Source organism: Haplochromis burtoni, unplaced genomic scaffold, assembly GCF_018398535.1.
Source record: "Haplochromis burtoni strain Fernald_Lab_line unplaced genomic scaffold, NCSU_Asbu1 Contig_240, whole genome shotgun sequence".
Classification (NCBI taxonomy): Eukaryota; Metazoa; Chordata; class Actinopteri; order Cichliformes; family Cichlidae; genus Haplochromis; species Haplochromis burtoni.
In genome coordinates this window covers 574,980-597,183 of record NW_024582601.1, presented here as the reverse complement: position 1 = coordinate 597,183, position 22,204 = coordinate 574,980, and the positions used below count along the sequence as shown (strand labels likewise).

The 22,204-nt window shown below is 42.0% G+C and overlaps 1 protein-coding gene across 3 annotated transcripts in view; it reads left to right on the top strand.

Annotated features, from left to right (window-relative positions):
- The window catches only part of znf407 (zinc finger protein 407), a 164,017-nt gene that overhangs the window by 75,799 nt on the left and 66,014 nt on the right, over positions 1–22,204 (top strand). For all 3 annotated transcript variants that reach the window (XM_005937670.3, XM_005937672.3, XM_042227039.1), the window contains exon 6: positions 15,617–15,783. In XM_005937670.3, the coding sequence (XP_005937732.1) occupies positions 15,617–15,783 (167 nt within the window). The remainder of the gene's footprint in view (positions 1–15,616; positions 15,784–22,204) is intronic.

Sequence of the window (22,204 nt, the reverse complement as noted above, 5' to 3'; positions counted from 1 at the left end):
TCTCTCTCACACACACTTTTTTGCACACACACACACACACACACACACACACACACACACACACACACACACAGAATAGGCAGCGATCAACAAGGCCACTATTAAGTTGGACAACTTCCTGAACTTTTCTCTTTTCAGCTAAATATGGAACTGCTTAATTCATTTTATTTTTTATGCGGACTCGAGAATTATTATATTTCCCCTTGTGACTGCACGCTGATGCTATTATGCTGTGAAACATTTTTCAGCAGACATTGCCATTTGTGCTTCAATGTATCATTTGTGTGTTGCTTTTTATCTCTTTTTCTGCCTCCCTATAACATGTTCTAAAGGCTAAGCAACACTTGCCAGTACGTCACAGTTAAGCTTAATAATACGTGAATCTCTAAAATCTTAGATTGTCAGATAGATCAGACTTTTACTTAGTGTAAGTAAAATGATAAAATGATACTCAGGTCCTTACTGTAATTCATCAGACTTTTTTTGCTAATCTAAATGTTTCCAAGGAGCCAGACTTTCTTGTAATTATTTTAAAATGATCTTGAGCTACAGTTTTCCAGGTTTTCTGATGGTCTTTCAAAGTTTGGACATTGGCTGCTTTTTCACTCATTTCAGCCCTGTCCTTATACATCACAACTTTAAGGATAATGGCATCACGGGGGTTAGCATTATTGCCGCACAGCAAGAAGGTCCTGAGTTCAATTCCACCATCAGGCTGGGGTCTTTCTGTGTGGTGTTTGCATGTTCTCCTCGTGTTTGCGCGGGTTCTCCCTGGGTACTCCAGCTTCCTCCCACAGTCCAAAAACATGCAGTAGTGGGGATAGGTTAATTGGTCAATCTAAATTGCCCATAGGTGTGAATCTCTGAGTGAATGTGAGTGCAAATGGTTGTCTGTGTCTCTGTGTTAGCCCTGCGACAGACTGGCGACCTGTCCTGGGCGTACCCCGCCTCTCGCTTTATGACAGCTGGGATAGGTTCCAGCATCTCCCCTGGAAAGGATAAGCGGAAGCGAATGGATGGATGGACATTTTTTTATTAAGTCATTTAACACTAACATATGAATAAAAACAACAAAACAAAATACCTTATGCAAGAGATGATCCAGTGTCGTATCCACACACAACAGACAACTTAGCAAAGAAAGTGAAAGAAATGAAATTGTATCATTAGGCGCTTTGTTCGTAGCAGACTGTCGCAAAAATACATGATTTGTTCCAATTTCTTTAGCTGAATCTATGAAAAATGCCAACGCTAACGAAGTCTGACGAAATAGTATTTTTGGACCAACAAGGTGATTCCCAAACAACTATTACCCGGCAACTTGGCATATATCAACATAGTGTGCAGTGTGTCCTTAAAATAACTTGAGGAAACAGTCTCAATGGAAGGGTGGCTGTCAAGATGCTATTATTAAGGAAGGAAATGGGCAAAAAGCTGATGTGTGCCTAATTACACAAGAGCTGGACTGAAATCAGTGGAAACTGGTCTTAAGGAGTGATGAAACACTCCTCGTCCTCTTGGTTCAAATTGTCATAAGTTTGAACCAAAAGGATAAGTACAGAGGAGATCAGGGAGGGTACAACAGTGAGTGTCTACAGCCATTTGTAAAACACGGTGGAGGCTATGTCGTGGTTGATTAAAAAAAAAAGAAAAAGCTTTCAAACTTTGATGCACCATGCAGTACCATCTGGAAAGCATCTGATTGGCAGCGGCTCCATTCTTCTGCATATTAATGATCCCAAACACACCGCTAACGCAGTAAAAGCATACATGGAAAGAAAAACACACAATCGAACACTGTCAGTCATGGACTGGCCTCCCCGGAACCTGGACCTCAACATTATTGCAGCAGTGTGTGATCATCTTGATACCAAACAGAACAAAAGTCAGCCAGCATCCAAAGAAGAACTTTGAATCTCCTTCAAGAAAGCTTTCCTAAAAGAGTTGAGGTGTTTTGAAGAATAAAGGTGGTCATACCAAGTATTGACTTTAAAGCATATTAGAACTCTACAAACTGTTCTTCGGTTATATGCTATATGTCAATGAATTGCTGTATCTAGTTCCAAATTTTTCTGGGAAAATATAAAAAGATTAAGACGGTTATAGAATACTGTTTTGTTTTGTTTTTGTTGTGTGGTGTTTTTTTTTGTTTGTTTTTTTTTTAAAGAATGTTTTTTCGCCATAAAAATTAGCATCCCAGTTACTAATAGATGCATCTGGGTACCTGAGCTTTACTTCATTGTCCTACTGTTGTCTGGTTTAAAAGACCAGGGTGGGGAAGGCCAAATTCCCAAACTTGCTTCAAGGCAGTAATCCACATAACAGCAGTCAATGTTATTGCGACAATGGCCATCTTTTATTTACAGTCTCTATAAAACTCTATATACTTGGTTTTGTGTCGGCTGTTGTCCAGCACTGTACAGCATCATCTCCCAGTGTTCAAAGTCTCAACCTTCAACCCCCCCACCCACACACACACACACATTTTAGCTGAGCTCAGAATGGGGGGAGATCAGTGTTTGGGGAGGGGGAGAATCTCCCTTGATTATGTGACATCCTCCGGAAGACCGCTGAAGTTGTTTCCTCCATTACTTAGAGAGGGGAAAAAAAGAGGCCTTTTCACTATTGAGACTGTCACTCTCAATTTAGGCTAACGGTAAGCATGCACAAGGCCTCCTGGATACCCCCCACCTCACCTGCTCTCACACACACCTCCAACTGCCCCCAAACACACACACCCACGGACACACACCAAACACCACCCCATCCTCCGCTCCCCCTGCAGCAGGTCGCTGTGGTGACAGTTTGATTAGATCATCAATCGTGGCCGTTAACAACGGTTTTCCTGAGCACCTGGACCGGCAGGTCACAGCTGGCTCTGAGCTACCGCTGTCCCCCTGACCCAGCACTCTGCATGTGTGTGTGTTTGTAAGTCGGCTTGCAGATACAAAATTGCACATGCACTTTGTGTCTGTGCCGTACGTCCCTGAATGTGAGCCCATTTGCAGGGTAAACATGGTCATTTTTGTGCACGTGTTCCCGTTTCAATGTTCAGTTCAGACAATGCAAAAACACAAAAATGCAGTCTAACCAAAAACAACAGCAAGAGTTTTATTCTTGGCTGTGAGATGCCATGTAAAACAAGTTTACAAAAAACAAAATAAATGTTTCTACATGCAGAGAGACTGCTGTAAGAATAAAAATTAGACTGTAGTAATATAGCACACAGTAAAGACCAAAACAAAAAAACAGTACACATCTGTATCTGTGAGTTCTTTACTAGATGCTTCCTAGAGTGCATTGTTCTCTGTGTTTGCAGATACACAGATACCAAGATGTAGCAGTTATGGCTATTCATCTGTAACACCACACACACTCTTTACCATAGCTGCGACGCAGTGTACTTACAAGCACACACAGACATAAATTCACCTGCTTCCCTGCGTTGTCTTCAGCAGCTCTATCGGGTTCCTCATCGTTCTGGTAAAGCAGTTAAATTTATGGGCTAACAATAATGGGACAAAGTGTGTGTCTCATTGCGATTCCTCAGGTATTCCATGATTAGATAAACGTCCCTGGTCTTTTCATAAAGCTTGTTTATGGCAGCGTGGCACCATATGCTACTGCTTCTACCCACCCACCCACCCAACCATCTCTCTCTCTCTCTGTTTAGTTCTCTCCCTTTTTCTTTGTCCCTCTCTCTGTTTCTCTCTATGCTTCAAATACTGCCCCACACTGCCTCTACCAGATGCACGCTAGTCATTATTCTGTGCCAGAGTCCTGGTGGAGAAGCTAAAGTTGCGAATTAACATGTAGGAGTCATTACAAAATGATGATATCCATCTGCACTGTTCATAGGTGCTACTTAGTAAATTGTCTAGGCTGTAGTGGCACAATGTTAACGATATTGTCTGTTTGCGTCTTTTTTGTTAGGAAGTTGCTCAGATTTAACTTGTTCTAATATTTTGGTCTGTGTGGTTGTGCTCATACGACATGCCAGAGTCACTGAAGTATGTTTTAATTGTGTTCTAATATTCAAATGATTTCCAAATGCTTTGACTATGCAAACGCAGGCAAAGCAGCAGAAGTTTGGCCTCGTAATTAATTCTCAAAAGCAGCATACCACCCTGTGTGTGTGTTTTTGTGTGTGTTTTAAGGGACAGAAAAAATATTCTGCAAAGAAGAGTCAGAGAAACAATTAACTTCTCCAGCCAGGACATGGCAGTAAACACGCGATTGTTCACTTATTGTCTTGTTTGGTTCAGTTGTGTAAGAAGACACAGAGACGCTGGGTTTGTATGCCGTAGACTTTTGTTGTAGTTATTAATGGTCATTTCACATTAACCTCACTCTGCTAATATACTCGACAATGGCCCAAATCACCTGAGCAGCGAGGACGATCGAGGCGGCCCTGTCCCCCTTGTCCAGCCAATGCTATTGCAGCTACACTGCTATCCCCCCTACCCAATGACCAAGATTAATGAAACCTCCGCCGTTTTTAATTAGCATGGCCGCAGTCATCAATTACGTCTGCCCCACCCCAAATACAAATATTGTTATATTTGGGGGGGAAATTCTTGATTTATTTCATTGTGGTGGCCGAAGGAGTGAGATGAATGGCCTCCCATCATGGTCATTTGCAGAGATGAGGAGGAGGAGAAAAGGAAGGGAGAGCGGAGTGGTAGTGGTGGGGGGTTGTAATGTCGCACATACAGTATGGTAGAGGACGTGGACACGACGGGGCCAGGGTAAAGCCAAGTCTGTAGGGAGAGTGCAGTCCGGGTCTCAGTCCCTGTAAAGCGACCTCAACTGTTTACAACCTTAATTAGACTTTCCGTGAACCCAAAGTGGTGTGATGTCAGTTATTCTGGAGCCAAAACGAGTAACAGGTAGTTTTACGCCGTGTAGTTCGAGCACCAATCATAGGACTACTTAACATTTGCAACAGAGTCACAAAAAATTGTGTACATCATTTTCCTTAAATAAAAAATTGTTGCAGGATCAAAGTTAATTGTGGTCTACTAAAAATATATATTTTTTCTTTTTTAACAAATAATAAAAATACTGCAGTACAGTTGAACAGATAAGTTAATTCAAAAAAGAGCAGCAGTGTATTATTCTAGTAATTGAGACTAAGCTGTGTAGTGTTAATCTGGACTAACGAGTCTGCTGTCATACATGGAAATGACTCAGGATGTTCATTTAAACCGTATACGTGAGCTGTTACAGTTCCAACATGTCCCCCAAACTGAGTACATTACTCACATATGCCAGACTCTGACTTTCATCATTGTTATTTTTTGATGATTTTTTTATTCAGTGTTTCATCTACTACAGTACTAACTACTGAGTATTAATCTCAAAGGCCGGTCTCATGTAATACTTTAACACAAAGGACACAGTTCGTAAGAACACATTTAAGGGGGCGACATTTTTGTGCAGTCGGTTTTGATTTGTTTTTTCTAGCTGCACTAGCAAACAGGTTAGGCCTCAGTCTTTGTCTTTGCACAGCGTTCCTCCTAACAACTAAGTCCTATTTACTTAGAAGTCCAAATAGATAGCGTTAGTAAAATACTGTGCCGTAGCTCTGAACGTGCTCCATCCAGAGCAGTCGTAGTGTTAGTGAGTGTAAATCGCACTCGTGTAATTAAACCCTGCACTGTCCAGTCCAGCTTGTTCTGCTTGTTCTGATATGATGCAGAAATGAAAGGAGGAAATAGTGCAGACGCCATATTTGGCTGTTTATTTATTTTATTTTGTTTTTTTTTAGGGGTTTTCATGTCTTTGTTGGCTCTCTCTCAAGCTAGTCTAGTTTAAATCAAGTCTAGACTTGTTTTTCTTATATTAGCGTCCTTGTATAAATTGAGTTAGGAAGAATAATAAACTCCCCCGAAATCACTTATTCTGGAAAAAAGGGGAAAAATAAAAGAGTGGTTCATGAACGATTAGCCTGGCGCAGCTCCTTTCTGCAGTTTCTCACATTTGCTAAAATCTGACTTCAGTGTGTAGTAATAATAGTGGGAGTATGCTGCTTTATGACTTGAAGATGTACTCGGCTCCTTTCTGTGGTTTGGGAGTTTGGGTGTTTGCGCTGCGGTGAGCCACCAGCCATTTCACTTCTGCTGGCCACACACGCACACACACACATACACACACAGATTTTATACCCTTACTGTCGTGGCCATCGCCTGCCCACTGACTCAAGAGAGAACGGTGGGAAACATCTTGAATATTTTATGAAGCTCGGGAACCCCACCTCTGTCTTCCCCACCCAGCAAGCCACGGCTGCTGTGTCCAGCAGCGCGCGCACACACCAGCAGAAAACAGAAATAATGTTTTAAATGCAATCATTGTCAGGCCCAAACAATGTCATTTATCAAGGGAGCATTTGGGACTGTATAATAAGTTTCACATTATTAATACAATTTTTCATCCTCTGTCAAGCCTATCTGATTTATGGCACGCATGCGATCTAAGGTGATCATTGAATTACAATTCCAGTAATAAGAGGGAGAATGGACCTGGTCTTTTACTTCTGCCCACTGGAGCACAACCCCCACCCCTCTACCCCCGTTACACACACACACACACACACACACACACACACACACACACAATCCTAGATAAACACCCTCCAGTTGCAACATACTGCAATTATGCACAACATGCAACGCGGTCACATCAGTCGTATTCGTGTGTAACTTTCACGTTTCGTGGCACGGGGCAAATTTGCTAAATATTTGAGAGTTAAGCAAATATCCCTGCTTCCTAATTTCAGTAAGGAATAGGTGGGAAGACGGGGAAGAGAAAACCAAAAAATGAATGAACCTATGCCTGTTAATTAGATAAGGGACAAAGCTCATTATTCTAAAATTATATTGGGGCTGGAGAGTAAATATGAGCGGCCCGTTAAGGGCTCAGTAATGGGACGGGGATGCGAGTCGTTACAAGGCCGAATGATTTACAACTAGATGCTCTTTGATGTATAGACTGTACCTTTTATTAAGTGGCTGTCGTTACGGTCACTGGCTCAGTCATTTCCCTTTGTGTCTAATCAAAATCCATATCCAGACACTCCGCCATCCTGGCCGCTCCAGATGGGAAAGAAAAAAGTAGTACGGAATATCAGCGTTCCTTCCCCACAGCCAACTCCTCTCCTGCTTCCTCCGCCTGAGCTTTTGCATTCAGCAAATTTGAGCCGAGATTCTTATGATCTGGATAATGCAATCGAACAAGCAACAACAGCAAATAAACAAATGGAAATGTGAAATTCTTTTGAGGTAATTAAATAATAAAGACAGACTCCTATCATAACGTTTTGGATCCAGTTTGAACAAGTATTTGCGCTATTAGCAGTCTTGCTCGGGCTTTATCAGATTAGCTGGTTGTCGAGGGCCCGCTGATCGGCGTCATACATCATCCTGTTTGATTTCTGTTTAGAGCAAATTTGGGGAAGCTGCTAATTGGATTGTGGGAGTCTAGCCCCGGTTAAAGATGGTAAACAGTGGAGCAGGCTTGTCCCCCCAACTCTCAGCCCCACAGGCTTCCAAAACGCCAGCCCTCCTCAGGATCGCCACAATTTATGACACATTTTCCCCGTATTCTTAAAAGATAATTAGGTTTATCACCCATTTCTTTCCCCTCGCAGCCCCTCCCTCTGCTTCCCTTTTGTGTACCTGAGAGAACACAATCGCAGCATAAAAACATAAATATTTCTGCAGCACAGCAGCGCTGGCAGGTGAGCCTAATGAAATTCTAGGAGTGTAATTTGATTTACGAGGTGCTAATGCGGCCTGATATTAGAGAGAAAAAGCTCTGATATGGCTGCCTTGTGCTGTATTTAAGGCCTATCAGAAGCCTGATAAAGAGTATCCTGTCCTCAGCACAGCGGCTGAGTTATTGTCGCAGATATTCATATTGATAGTAATTCTTCCCGACGCAATTTAGTGCCGGCAATATATAAATATGGAGATAATAGTTAATTTTGGTGGCTGCTCAGATTGCAACGCTTTAAATTCAGGACTCGCCAAAAAAAAAGAAAAAACAACTTTGAGCTGCGAAGCATCTGGACGCTTTTTAAAGTGCCGTTTAAAGGATGGGTGGCGGTGCTGGGAAGGGGCCTTTGACCGAACCGCGTCACACAAATCAAACTTTCAGTACTTTTCAGCGGCTGCTAATTTCAGCAGGAAGCTTTTCGGAGCGCTTGATTTGCAGTTCTTTTGCTTGAAACATTGTGATTAATAGTCTGGAAAAAAAAAACCCTATTAAGCTTTTAAGTTAACTGCATCTGGAAGCAAGATGTCAGGCCAGTGTGTGCGTACACATGCGGGTGGGGGGGGCATTTTTGTTCATTTTATTAAGCTTTGTGTTGTTGCATTCTTTTACCCAAAAACAAAATAAATTGTAATTTAAGTTTGTGCGCATGCTCGCGTTTACCCTTTGTGCGTTTTAAAAGTGTGTTTGTGGCTACTGAGCTATGGCTCATAATAAAAATAGGCAATAACACGGCCACCACAGAGGGACCTGGCCTTTGCGCCTCCGCTTGCTTCCCTCTCCCCTCCATGCCACCTCGTTGTAGTCATGGCCTCTCCCCATCCCCTAAGTTATGGTCTGAATAACATCGCAACAATATTAAGATAACATTTCCTGATTGTTTGTCAGGCAGCAGGCTCCTTCACCCCGCTTTCATCACGTCCACCGTGTTCATTAAATTGACAATTTGTATTTGCCCTACAGCGGGATAAACAGGAGCTTATCTGATGGGCCTGGTCTTTTATTATTTATTTCATTATCTTTTTTTTTCGTCTTTGCCTTCTCCTCCTCCTCTTTCTCTCGGGATTGAAGGTAAACATAAATCAGCAGCTGCATCTCTGTTGTGTGCCGTTGTTTATATTGCAGTCATATGCAGCGGCACTCCTCTCCGAGGAGATTCATCTACAATGCTCTGCAGACACATGTGGCCTCTTCATGGAGGTTTTAGCTGTTGTTTTGTGTGACATGCTGGCTTTACACTCCTGCTGGTCTCAGTGTGATATAACTCAGTAGCTGTTTCACTTTAAAATGCCCTTCTGCGCAGACCTACTCCTAAGAGAGTCTCCTCTTCTTCTTTTTCTTTATTTCTTTCTTCTTCTTTTTTTTCTCACTGCAGTGTTTGTCCTTTTTGTTTCATGCAGCAGGCCAGGGATGGATGCCTTTGTTCATTTGTATGTTAAACTAGCACCATCTAGGAAGCTGATTTGAGTACCCACAGACCACATTGACTACAGCGCATTCTCTGAAGCGTTTCTCCTAAGCGCTGTGAGCGATGATGTTGCCCCGCTCAATATCTTAGCCCGGGAACAAGCCTGTCGTCAGTCAACATAGTGCGCGCAAACGAAAAATAACGAAGCCGGCGCCCTTACTTAGGAAACAGTTGTCCCAGGAATTTAATCTTTTAGCCATTTTTTACCCAACACCCCTCTCTAATCAGGTTTCAATTGACTGCCATTGAAGGAATAGCTTCTCCTCAGACACATATATAGGTCCGAACCCAGTCAGACACCATTTAAGGCTTACTCAGTCTTCCTCCCAATATCTTGGAGAGCTCAAGGCCAAATGATTTAATCTTCATTCAGCTAATTTAGTCTGGATTTAAGCTGCCGGGTTGTCGAAGTGCAGAGTGATGGAGTCTGAAAACAGGATGAGAGAGAAAAGGGATGGGGGAAGAGGAAAAAACGGAAGGATGGAGGGAGGGAAAAGAGCAAGCGAGATAAAGTTAGAGCAATGGAGGGAGAAAGAGAGAGGCAATGGAGGAGGAGGAGGAGGTGGGGGCTGAAGATGATGATCCATCCTGACCCTAGTGAATGCTGTCATGTTCCTCCCTCTAGGTAATCTCTCTCACTCACTCGCTATTTTGCATGTGAAAATGCTCTCCTGACAGTTGCATATCAGATAAATTTTCTCTCTTTTTTTCCCTGCCCCCCCTCTTTCCCTTCGCCAAATAAACAACAGTCTTCACTTTGAAGTTGTCTGTTTGTGTCAGTTTGGCTTGAGGCGAGAGTCGGCCTCTCTCCCTCTTTCTGTCTTTGTGTTACAGTGTGAGAGCATCGACAGATTATTTCCTCTTACAGCGACCGGCCAACACAGCACGGAAACCAGGCAGAGAAATTTTAGCCATCCAAAAAAACAAAAAACAGCCAACATAATTAGTACAGTTGATTTAAAAAATAAATAGATAAGTTTGATGGGCACTTGTAGTCAGGAGGAGCAGAGGTGACACTGCCACTCTTACCTCTGACATCAGAGAATGTCTGTTTCTTGGTTAGAGAATTATTTTTTGCATCTTTTAGTCTTAATCATACTAAAATCGTGCTCTTTTTTAACACTCTGTCATTCAGTTTACATCAACAGCACATGATTACTGTTTATACTAACACATCCTCTGTGAGGACCCCTAAACATGGCACCACCTCACCACTAGGGGGTGATAGTGAGTATATGGTAATGAGTCAGGTCCTCCTTTCTGGGCCTGTTAAGAGGTATAGAGACTCCTCCTGAGGGATTTCTGTCTCAATTAAGGCCAGTGTGGCCTGTGATGTTCTGACAGTAGCTCTATATGGCTGAACTGACAGCAGGATCACATTACAGTATAGATATGGTAATCAGTGACAGTATAGACACAGTAGCATGCAGTTTGCTGAATGAGGAGGGAGGAGAGTCACCTGCATCTCTGAATAAATCCACACATGGTGTCAATCATGTCGTGTTGGTTTGTGATCAGAAGGGAAAAAGGAAGAGAGCAGGAAAAACATGAGGAGATGGAGACACGCAAGAGGCTGAAAGGCAGTGATATAACGAGTAGAAGTAGAAGTTGCTTCAGATTACAGATGGGTTTTTTGCCTTCTGTGGCCTTAGCTAATCAGTGCTTGACAGTAATATGAAAATAAAACATGCAAAACAAGAAGGGAAAAAATTAACTAATGGGTTTCTCTGTCTCTGTCTCTTTTTATATTCGAATGTATTTTCACAGTTAAAACAGTCATCTGTTGGCTTTATCCTTTTCTGTATGTGGTCATTTAAAACCAAGAAGACCAAACATATAGAGTGCCAAATTGTTTTTCAGATTCAAGAATACTTGTTATCTACTAACAAACCTTTTTTTTTTAAATGCTGGAAATTGTAATGCAGTTTTTAGACATGATTTTGGCTTCCCATAATTGAGTGCAATTGAAAGATATTGAGAATGCATGCTCAGCCAACAGAAAGCAAAGCAAAAAGAAAATCCAAATCAAACACCCCCTAAATCAGCTCCCGATCCCGTGCCTGCATGTGCCAATCACAGCTGCTCCTTCCACGTTTCCTAGATGTAGTCTGGATGAGTAACGCCACGCTAAACGACAGATATACAACAAATAACATACCAGAACAGAAAGAAGAGATTGTACCAAGAAGTGGATCAGCATCTTTTTTTATTTTTCGGGGGGAAATACTTGAGATCTGTGAAGTGGTGCTAAGAACAAAGCATAAGCCAATAAATCCAAGTCATTTAACCTCTCGAAAAAACACCTCGTTGTGAACGTCATATGTAAAAATGAAAGCTGTACCCTATTCATCTATGTAGATATAGATATTTAATTCTCTTCCAAGTGATTAAGTGAATAATCATTAATTTAGTGTAAGTGAATAAAGAGGACCATGCCTATTTTGATCCAAAGATGACTTTAATACATATTTGCCACTAAGATTAGAACTGAACAAATATAATCTATACATTAATATACCTGATGAGTAGTTAACATAGATTGGAAACACAAGTGGCACAATCACAAACAAACCTGTACATGAGCTCAGATGGATGGATTATATGGTAAGTGGCCTGTATTTATATAGCGCTTTTACTAGTCCCTAAGGACCCCAAAGCGCTTTACATATCCAGTCATCCACCCATTCACACTCACATTCACACACTGGTGATGGCAAGCTACATTGAAGCCACAGCCACCCTGAGGCGCACTGACAGAGGCGAGGCTGCCGGACACTGGCGCCACCGGGCCCTCTGACCACCACCAGTAGGCAACGGGTGAAGTGTCTTGCCCAAGGACACAACGACCAAGACTGTCCAAGCCGGGGCTCGAACCGGTAACCTTTCGATTACAAGGCGAACTCCCAACTTTTGAGCCACGATCGCCCTACTTGCGCACATACGCTGACAAAGATGATAATTCCTTCTGGCCTCGGAGTTGCGTGTTGTGCTTCTATGTGTATTTGTTTACATAAGAATGTCAGCTGAATTCTTGACAAAATAAATGGTAAAATTATGGGCCTGAGCTAAGAGGAAAACAAATATGCTGCGACATGTTTTTGTCATTTCTCATCAGGCTGGTTTTGTCCACTTGTTTGCTTTGTGTTGAGATTTTTTTGCATGTGCTCCTCTGCACACAAGGACACACTAGTGAACTAGTGAACCAGCTAAGTACTGGAAGATTCCAGTCCAAATGGATTTTTGGAGTTCACAGCTCGAGTGTGGGACAGTTTTGGATTTTAGTTGAAGTAGCGCGAAAAGACCATGAAGGTGAACTTTATTTGAAAGTGTTAGCAACTAAAAGTTCCAGTGCAACTACTTTTGTCTGCTCCTTTGTCACGAGGGGTCGCAACAGCAGGTAGCTCAGTGTATTTGATTTTATGTCAAATACAAGGAGGATCTATGTGTAAAACTCTGTCTAACCCCAATTTTTTGGTAGCAGAAGCAGAATCTAATTAATTAAATTTTTAGTTTTAGTTTTATTTTACTTTATTGTAATTATTTGTGAGACAGTATTCTGCAAAAAATGTCATCACTGTGCCCGTCATACATTTAGGTTATTTTCGTTCATTTCTGACTTATACGATATTACATTGTTAGAGTGGTCAGTGTATATGTGCGTTATCCTCATGAGTCAAGGACACTGAGAGCGCATATCCTTAATGCAGTCGCTTTAGGTGTACAGTTCTGGCTGTCATCAGAGAAGCTCCACCCACCTGTTCAAACCTTCCTTTTGCAAAAGGTAGCCAATCAGAAGAAAGTAGCCTTAAAGCAAGAGCAGCTAAAATTATTTCTTTTGCGTAGTTGATGAACTGAGGTCTGGTATGAGAGAAAAAAGGATTATTTTGAACCATTAATCACATAAAGCTGCTCTTTCAAAGCACAAGAATAAAAAAAATGGAGTAGGAAGTGAGCATGAAGGGTCCCCGTTAAGGAGTGATAAACGTGGAGGTTTGAAAGCAAAACAGGTCATTTCCTGAAGCTACACAATCCCCGCCCAATAAGTCCTTCTTAAAATAGTTTGAGAACTCTGTTGGGTTTTGTTGACTCTGAATTGGCACATATTTGTTTAGTTTCTTTCCTCCCCTATAAAAAGTTTCCAAATATTTTTCTTTTCCAAACCTCCATCTTTGCCTTACTTCTTTCTCCCCATATTCGCCTTCCCTGCTCTTTCGCACGCATGCATACACAAACCCATTCACCAAACCGCTTCTCTTTCTCTCTATCTCTCTTCCCTTCACCGTGGTTCTTTTGCATGGTGCCTAGCTGTTTAGAGGCAGTATGCATATGTATGGGCGAGACGGTGGATCGTGACGGGATCTGACATGCGGGGACAAGATCAAAGCGCTCCATCTGATCCCATAAAAACAGACGCAAACCCTCCTCTCATCCTTACAAAACCCCCACTGATAGTCAACTCTGCCAGCACTGACTCCTCCATCTTCTCTCCTCTCCTCTTCCTTTTCTCTCTTTTTACCTCCATCCCAGCATGCCTCGTTCCCACGTAAAGGCCTGCCTGCCTGCCTGCCTGACTTTGCGATTACGCCCTGTGATAAACAATGGCCCGTTTAGCTCATAAAGCAGGAGTGTTGTGCATAATGCTTACAATAAAAGATAGCATCTCTTCACTCATCTTATTTACCTCTCCCGTGGTGGCACAGGCGACGAGCTGTTCTATAAATACCGCAGAGAGGAAGGAAAGGGAAGGAAATGCAGATGCAGACATCCATCTGTTGGTCAAATAAAATGCCTGCCAAGTCCGTTGATGAGAACAAGAGGAAAATGGAACTATTTATAAATGCACTTGCACTTACAGCCAGGTGATGAAGGTGCCATTTTAAATCTCCTCCATCCTGTCTGGTAACGTGAGGTTAGTCTGAACCGGTGCAGGTTGACACCCATATCACATTTTGACTCATCTTTATGGAACATATAGATTGATGCGGAAGCCAGGACCCCCCCAACACCATTCCCTTCTCTCCTCTCCTCCACCACCCCAGCTTTAATTCCCTCCTTTCTCCTTTTTCCCTGCCTCCTTTTCTTTCTCCTTTGCCCCCCACCACCACCAACAACAACCCCCTTTCCAGTAAGGAAGATGTATGAGTTTGAATTATTGATTCAGACACATGCTACATGCTGCTCGGAGTCATTATTTGTTCAGGTGAGTGTCATGCTGCTCGCTATGAAACAGATACCACGGGGATTAAGCGACACAATCAGGACTTAAAGACAGCCGCCCTCCCTAAAATAACATGGCCCTCGCTGCAAGACGAATGCTCCCCAAAACCCGACTTCATTTGTTTATGACTCGCACATTAGTCATTCTGCAGCTAAATTATAGCGCGGGGGTAAAGATTAATTCAAGCGCGCGCTTTTTCTATTGTTTTTTTCCCCCTTAGTTCTTTGTGTTTTATTCGTGAAGCTTAATAACACAGCAGATGACTATAGGTGCAAACATCCTACACACTGAATTGAAATAAATAAATATATATTTTTAAAAAGACAGAGAGCGAACATGCAGCTTTTGTCGGTCGTAGGCGTGGGTGCGAAAATAGACAGATGTCCAGAGCGAAGACAGAATGACATGCATATTCACAGTTTTGCCCTGATTCGCATAACGGGGGCTTTTATAACAAAATACCTCAACAAACGCTACATCGTGCTTTACATTCATTGGATTGATACTGATAATCTAAAGCTAGGTGAGAGCGCTGATGTTGATGATGTGAGCGGTTAGTTAAAAACAAAGCAAAACAAAAAAAGACGATTAGTTTGGGTGGAGGGAAGCTCTAATACAAGGGCCTCGAGAGAATGAAGCGGGAGGTAAAATGTTGCTAACTGTTCATTTAGCCCTGGCTAAGTGGTCAGGGACACTGGACAGGTGAACTCTATTCTCCCCACTGGCCCTGCAGGGTGTGTGTGTGTGTGTGTGTGTATATGTGTGTGTATATGTGTGTGGACTGTAACAGAATTTCTCTAGTCCTTTGGGCCCTGGTGCAAAGCAGAGAATAAATGGTGGAGGTGGCAGGCCAGGACAGAAAAATCAATGCCTGCTTATACAGACATGACACACCAGCAGCCAGCTGCATTCTGTGTGCGTTGAGTGTGTGTGTGTGCACGAGTGTGGGCGTAGATGTACAGCGTACAATCATATGGCCCTCTGGTCCGTGGTTGTGAGTGCAACTACCCAGCAACCTCCATTTCCTCTCTCACAGGGTGGATTTTTCTAGCGTTTTGCGTCAGCTTCGGGATCAGTAAATAACCCTTTGTTTCTCCCCCTCACCCCCTCTTTCTCCTCCTCTTCGTTCCTACCTGCCCCATCTTATTCTCTTGCAGGAAGTTTGAATGTGAGTTGTGCGAGCGCTCCTTCAGCGAAAAATGGGCCCTCAACAACCACATGAAACTGCACAGTGGAGAGAAACCATATAAGTGTGCCTGGCCATCCTGCCACTACGCCTTCCTCAACCTGTCAGCCATGAAGGACCACTACAGGACGCACACGGGTGAGACAGAATTAGCAACCTCCACTGTGAACCATTACTGCTGCTGCTCCTCCATAAACACACTGACTGACACACTCTGAAGTGCAAAATTCATGGGATTAGCTTTTTTTTTTTTATATGTATATACAGGCAATCAGTGCTTTTATGAGTCTGGGACAAAGGGTTATTTATCAAGAAAGGCTATGGTTGGATCAGACAAAATGTACTTTTTCATTCCTCTATAGCTGCTATCTGCTATTCAACAAAATGAAGTTTATGTGAACTGTGAAATTCTCACATTAATTATGAATCTTCACAGCTTTGTTTGGAATAAATATATGCAAGTTTTTGGCCGGTAATAGCCTCAGCTTGTCCATCTGTACTGATTTTCAACATCCAGGGAAAGTCGAGAACTAGTTCTTGGCGCTCTTGCAGACACTTGCTAGATGGTTAAACACACCTTCTGAACCCGATAGGACTGTCACTGTTATATGATATTGTATCGGCCAATTAATAGCCAAAGGGACGAGCAAAACAGCACGAGGATGTTTGAATTTTTGTGTTTGTTTTGTTTTGTGCCATCCTCCAGACTTGGATGCTCGAATGTTGTGGAAATTAAGGTAGTGTGTAGTTCTCAAATCCAACTGGTTGTCATGTGTATTTCCCCAAAAATCCATCTGGTCGCCAAGTGTGTCTTCCTCAAATCCAGCTGGTCAATGAGTGTGTGTTCATCAAGTCCATCTGATCGTCGAGAGTATTTTTGTTTTTTTTCCTTGCTTTACACCAATCCTGTGTGTATGGGTTTTTTTCAGTGATGCAAAATGGACTGCATTTATGTAGCACTTTTCTTGTCTTATTGACCGCTGAAAGCTCTTTACACCACAGGCTTTTTTTCTTCGATAATTGGATCAAACCCTGACCTTCCGATTAGTGGAAAACCTGCTTTACTGCCTGAGCTGCAGCTGCCTCAGAAAAATAAAAAGCAGGAAAAACCCACTTATGATTCTCTGTCCTTTCATATAGGTATCCAACCTTTGATCCAAAAAGAGAAGCATTAGGAATTAGAAGGTTCCCATTTCTTTAAAAATCTGTTATTTATCGACAGCTTTGGGATACAACACTGATTCAACTGGCAATTCAGAAGATCTTTTCTAACCTCACCTGGACACTACTTTTTATAACTAACCAATAACCAATCAATAATCAGTAATTTAGCCGCTTTCTTATTTCACTACAAAGTGAATCGCTTGATTAGAAGCGATGAAACCAGCCAGTGAGTCTTTGCACTGAGATGAATGATTACTTTAATTGTGCATTTCCCCTCTGATTCCATCCTTCCATTTCATTTATGTACATACAGTAAAGAATACTTTAGGACTGCTTTGAATTGTGTGGTTTTCTTCTTTAACTTGCTAAAAACTTTGGATGGACAGATGGTGCAGTGGGAGGATATTGTCTTGAATAATAGCCCCTCGATAGGAGCCCAAGTCAGTTTCTTTGAAAGTGTCTTTATGCTGCAGCCCAGCAGTTTCCCCTCGGCCTCAGTAATGTCCCACACATGGCTCCTTGATGCCCTTTTAAGTCAATGACAGAAGCAGCAGCAGCCAGTGGCCTGACAGCCTGACTGAGTGCTTGCAGGAGAGCCCTCCATCCGTCACGGGTGCCTGCTGTGTGCGCGGGTTTCTATGTGTGTCAGTGCGAGGCTTGCTGAATGTTATTTTAAATGTGTTTTAACAGTGATGTAACGTCAAGGCGCCTCTGACATAATTAGATGTTTTATTTTCATTTGTTTCCAGCTCTCATCATTCCCCATCAAGTGGCTGGCGTCACACTGTCACTTAGCTGTCATTTGAAGAGGTGTGGGATGGTATGCTGTGGTTTGTGTGAATTTGGCAGGGGGAAACACAGACTTGAGAGTGAGTTGAGCGATTGAGGGGGGTGATTGAATATAGGAACTTGAAAGATCACGGGTGACCAAAAAAGAAATATAAAAGTAGGAGAATTAAGATTGAACCTGAAACAACCTCATTTTAGTCAGCAGCAAGACCTGACTTGATTAGCGACGCCCCAAAAAAAGCTAACACAATTTGCTCTGCTGTGACCTCCGACACTCCTTTGCCAGTTATAATTGGTGCTGGGTTAGGGCGGCTAGCTACAGCTTTACAATCATTGCAATCACATTCCAGCAGCCAACCTGACACACTGAAATATTATCTGCATATGTGTGATCTGTTTAAAAGTTATAAATCGTCTCCTTCACAGGGCTAAGATGCAATACTAATAAAATAAGTAGGAGATTTAAAAGTTGAACTAATCTGCCCAGGGAACAGAGCAGTCAGTAATGGAGGGCGTGCGAGTTAGAGTACATGCATCTGGGTTATGTAGAGGCTCGCAGGACGATGACTAACTGCTGTGTTTGCACTGGAGCAGAGTGTAATGATACGTAGCTCATTAGTTGTAAAAGTGTAAAATTAAACGTCACAACGCGAGGAAAGAGAAACCAAAGCATCTCTACATCGAGAACGTCATCACAGTTACAAGTTCTGATTGACTAGGTTTATGTCAGGTGTGTTTGATTGGTTTATAACACTTAGAGCATCAAATTGGAACACTATGGGCAGGATGGGCATAGGCTGAGGAATCAAACGGCATGCAAAGACAAAAACATGTATATTCTTGAGTAATGCTGAAACCTTCCTCTGAAAAGATATAATTTGGCATAGCAGGACAAGTTTAGGATTAGCAATAGCATGTTTTCTTAAACACTGACCAGGACCAGAGAATTACCACTCTCCGAACTTCAGGGAACTCTTTTGAAAATGGATTTTCAATAATTCAGCACACCAAGAGTCACTCTGCGGCAGTCCTCATTTAGATATTACTCATTAAAGCAGCAGTAGTGACTACCTGTTGATAGTTATCTCTAATCAGTGTAAACAGTTACTATTTTTTACTGGATGTGAGACAGTTAGTGTTGTATATTTCCTTATTACACTTATAATACAAGAAACCAAAATTAGGTGACGGTACTTCTTTATTTGCTAGCTAGCTCCAACTGTTGAAATGTGCTAGCAACAATTGTCACTTGTTGTTTCTTGGTTTGAAATGAGAATCCTGCTTTTATTTAACTTATTTTGGACTTCAATATTGCTTTGTGGTGATTTTTTTAACCACTTTTTTCAGAAGCTACAAAATATTTTATGCCCTATTTTATGAGTGTTAGCATTTCATGTGCCAATATAATGTTCAGTGGTACATAAAGGTACAATAGAGTGACATAAGATGAACAGCAGAGCATCTGTGACCGATCAAGTTTTCAGTTTAACATTTGATACATGGGGGAAAAAGTTGTTTCTTTGCATATCTTAAACTATAATAATATAGCATAGTTTATTAGTAGATGTATATTTCATTTTAACAATTGAAATCTGCTCGACATTTAGTAACTAAAGCTTAATTTCAGAGGTGGACACCCAATGACCACCTTTAGACACACCCCTGCATTCTGGAGGTATTAGGGACAGAGAGGGGGATGAGTTCTCTCAGCCTACAGCAAAGTTTACACTAAATATGACAAATTTTAACCCCAGAAAAACTTTTTCTCACACTCAGCCTGCGTTTACTGCCTTTGCCCACTGTGTCTGTCTCAGAGAGAAGTGGCTGGAGTTTCAACATAAACTTCATTGGTCATCTCAGAGTCAGTCTAAATCTTACAATACTTGTTTTTCAGACACATGCTTCAAAATAGAAACATTCACACTCACCAGCTCTGCACCACCAGCTTCACCTTTCCTACTGTTTTCCCAACAGCTTCAGTAACCTCATATCCTTGATTTAATGTGAAAACATTCTACTGACTACAAGAAATAAATACTTATTAATGAGGGTTTGCTTTAACTACTTGCAAACTTGTAACTGTGATTGGCATGAAAGTCATCAATGGTTCTAATGAGTCAGTTGATGGGTGCTTAACTCGCCTACGATATTTTTTTCCTTTTGTTCTTCTTAGTCTTCCTTTCCCTCCTGTACATCATTTATCTGACTGCTTTCTTTTCTAAGATATCAGCCGTTAACATTTGCTTGATAGATAATAGTCATCCCATGGATACGAGAAAAGGGAAAGACTTGTTACTCATGGCCACTGATAATTGGTCATGAAAATTTGCATATTAATGATCCTGAAACTGACCTCATGGACCATTGTTAGTCAGTGGTGCTAATTTTGGCCATTATTCAAATATATTGTTTATAAGGTTGGGGAAACCTGCAGTCAGGTGAGGTTTCTCCCACTGAAAACGCAACGTCTAGATGACCAAAATCAAGTTAGTGGGATCCCATGGATAGAGTTGCTGATTGTGACATGCCGAGTCCCGCTCCCTAAAAGGACAGCTTAAAAAAAAGTTAAAATCTCTGCGCTCCTTCTCCTGCCTCTAATGGGATTCACTGTTGCTCTCTGATTTGTGTGTTTTTTATGTTAATCATTCTCTGCTCACAGACCAGTCCGAGGGAGGGGGGTAGAGGGCGTGGATGGGGGATCTAGTGGTCGACAGCCGCCAGGGTCATTTGTAATGGCTGATGAATGAGCGGCTCAAAAAAATAAATAAGTGGACTGAATCCGACCCACCCAGTTTTTCCCAGGCTCTTGGGCATTGTGGTGGTGGTGGTGGTGGAGTGCATAGAGGAGGTCTGGACACAGCGACAGGGCCACAATTGATTTCCTCATTGCTTCAGTTTGTCGCTTAATCTGGCGATATGCTGATAAATCTTCACACTTTGTCAATTAATTTCCCTGAAAAATGAGACCCAAAATGGCGAGCACATCAATACAACAGCGGATTCCGTGTCAAAAATTAAGCGGTAAAATTAATTGCCCTCCCATCCGCTCCTGCTAAAACATAACTAATGAGGGAGGCAATTATAGCTGCATGCAGACTCCTCCGGGGTTATTTAAAACGCACACAGGCGCACACATATATATGTATCCGCACACACATGCAAAGAAGGGTTGTATATTTTGACTTCAAAGTTCTTTTATTGTCTCGCAATAAGGCGTATTTAATTCCAGTAAAGGGCGGAGAGTTGAGGTGTACCATGGGAACAAAGGAGACGAAGTGATAGCTATTTTCAAATAGCCCCCCAAAAAAGTTTAAGGGCTCTGAGTGCAAATGTATTAGCGGGAGCTGTGTTTTTAGGACATTTTAGTGTGTGGATTTTGCGCACACTCAGTTGTATAGCTGTTCGTGATCTGTGACTTGAATTGCATTTGTTTGCAGCTTTGTATATCTGGCCTTCAGGACTGATGTATGAGGTCAGGGTTCACAGTCTCAAATGAATTCAGGCTAGATCCAAAGTTTAAATTGGTAAAGGATACAGATATGTTTTTAAGGTGAATTTTATTTTGAAGTTATAAGAGTCATTAGTGTACCTATTAAAGGCAAAGGTTAACCCGAGTCATGCATGCTTGCAGTCAATTCAAGGTTACAAGGTGGCTGAAAGGTCTATGTTGCTTTTAGCAGTCAGATGTACAATGTTGATAGCAACCTGTCACTTTTTTTTTTTTCTTTTTTTTTTTACTACCCCACCTCACCATCCCCACCCTGGTCCTGGGAGTGCTCCACCCCGCAGAACAACAGATGAAAAGCGCACATGTAATTTATCGCCAACGTTTCCTCCTCAAGAATAATTGTGGCGACCGCGGCTGGGCGTAGGGATCGATGGCTATAGATTTTTCTGTGGTGGGGTCTTGTAGCGTTGGGTGTAATGAGAGATGGAGAGGGCGGAGGAGGGGACCCGCACTGTTATTCTGATGGGGAGAAACGGTCTGATCGAGATGCTTAGTAACTCATGTAGAGTTTAAAGACACGTGGAATATAGGTGTTATTTATTTATTGATTCATTATAGTCAAAGGCCTTGAAAACCCAGGTTTTCTGCAATCAGTAGGATGCTAGATGGGGAAGAAAAAGCCTTGTTTCACAATTACAGCTGTGGTTATGTTTCAAGAGTTCTGTGTGGGTCCTGTTTGTGGTGCTTGATACAGAATTTTTGTTGATTTTGTTTTTTTTGCATCAAAGCACACTGCACAGTCCAAGTGAAGGTTAATGCCTTCTTTTTTGACTCTGAAACTCATGCTAAAGCTACCAAAGCAAAGTAGTCTTGTTGCGTACAGTGTTTAATCATGATGAATCCATGTTATAGAGAACTACGATACTTTGATTCAGCTTGTCCTGCACGCTTGCTCTGCAGATCTTATCGTTCTATAATGCGTTTGTAAATTCAAGGAATCTTTTCACCTGATACAAAGAGTTTTCTTTTTTGTGTAGCTACATAAAAAAAAGCAGACTGGACATTCATTTATATGAAAACATTGCTCCTTTAAAGGCCATCCACACAGGGACTGAAAAGTGAACCTGTATGAATTGGTGAACAAATGCACCTTTTTAA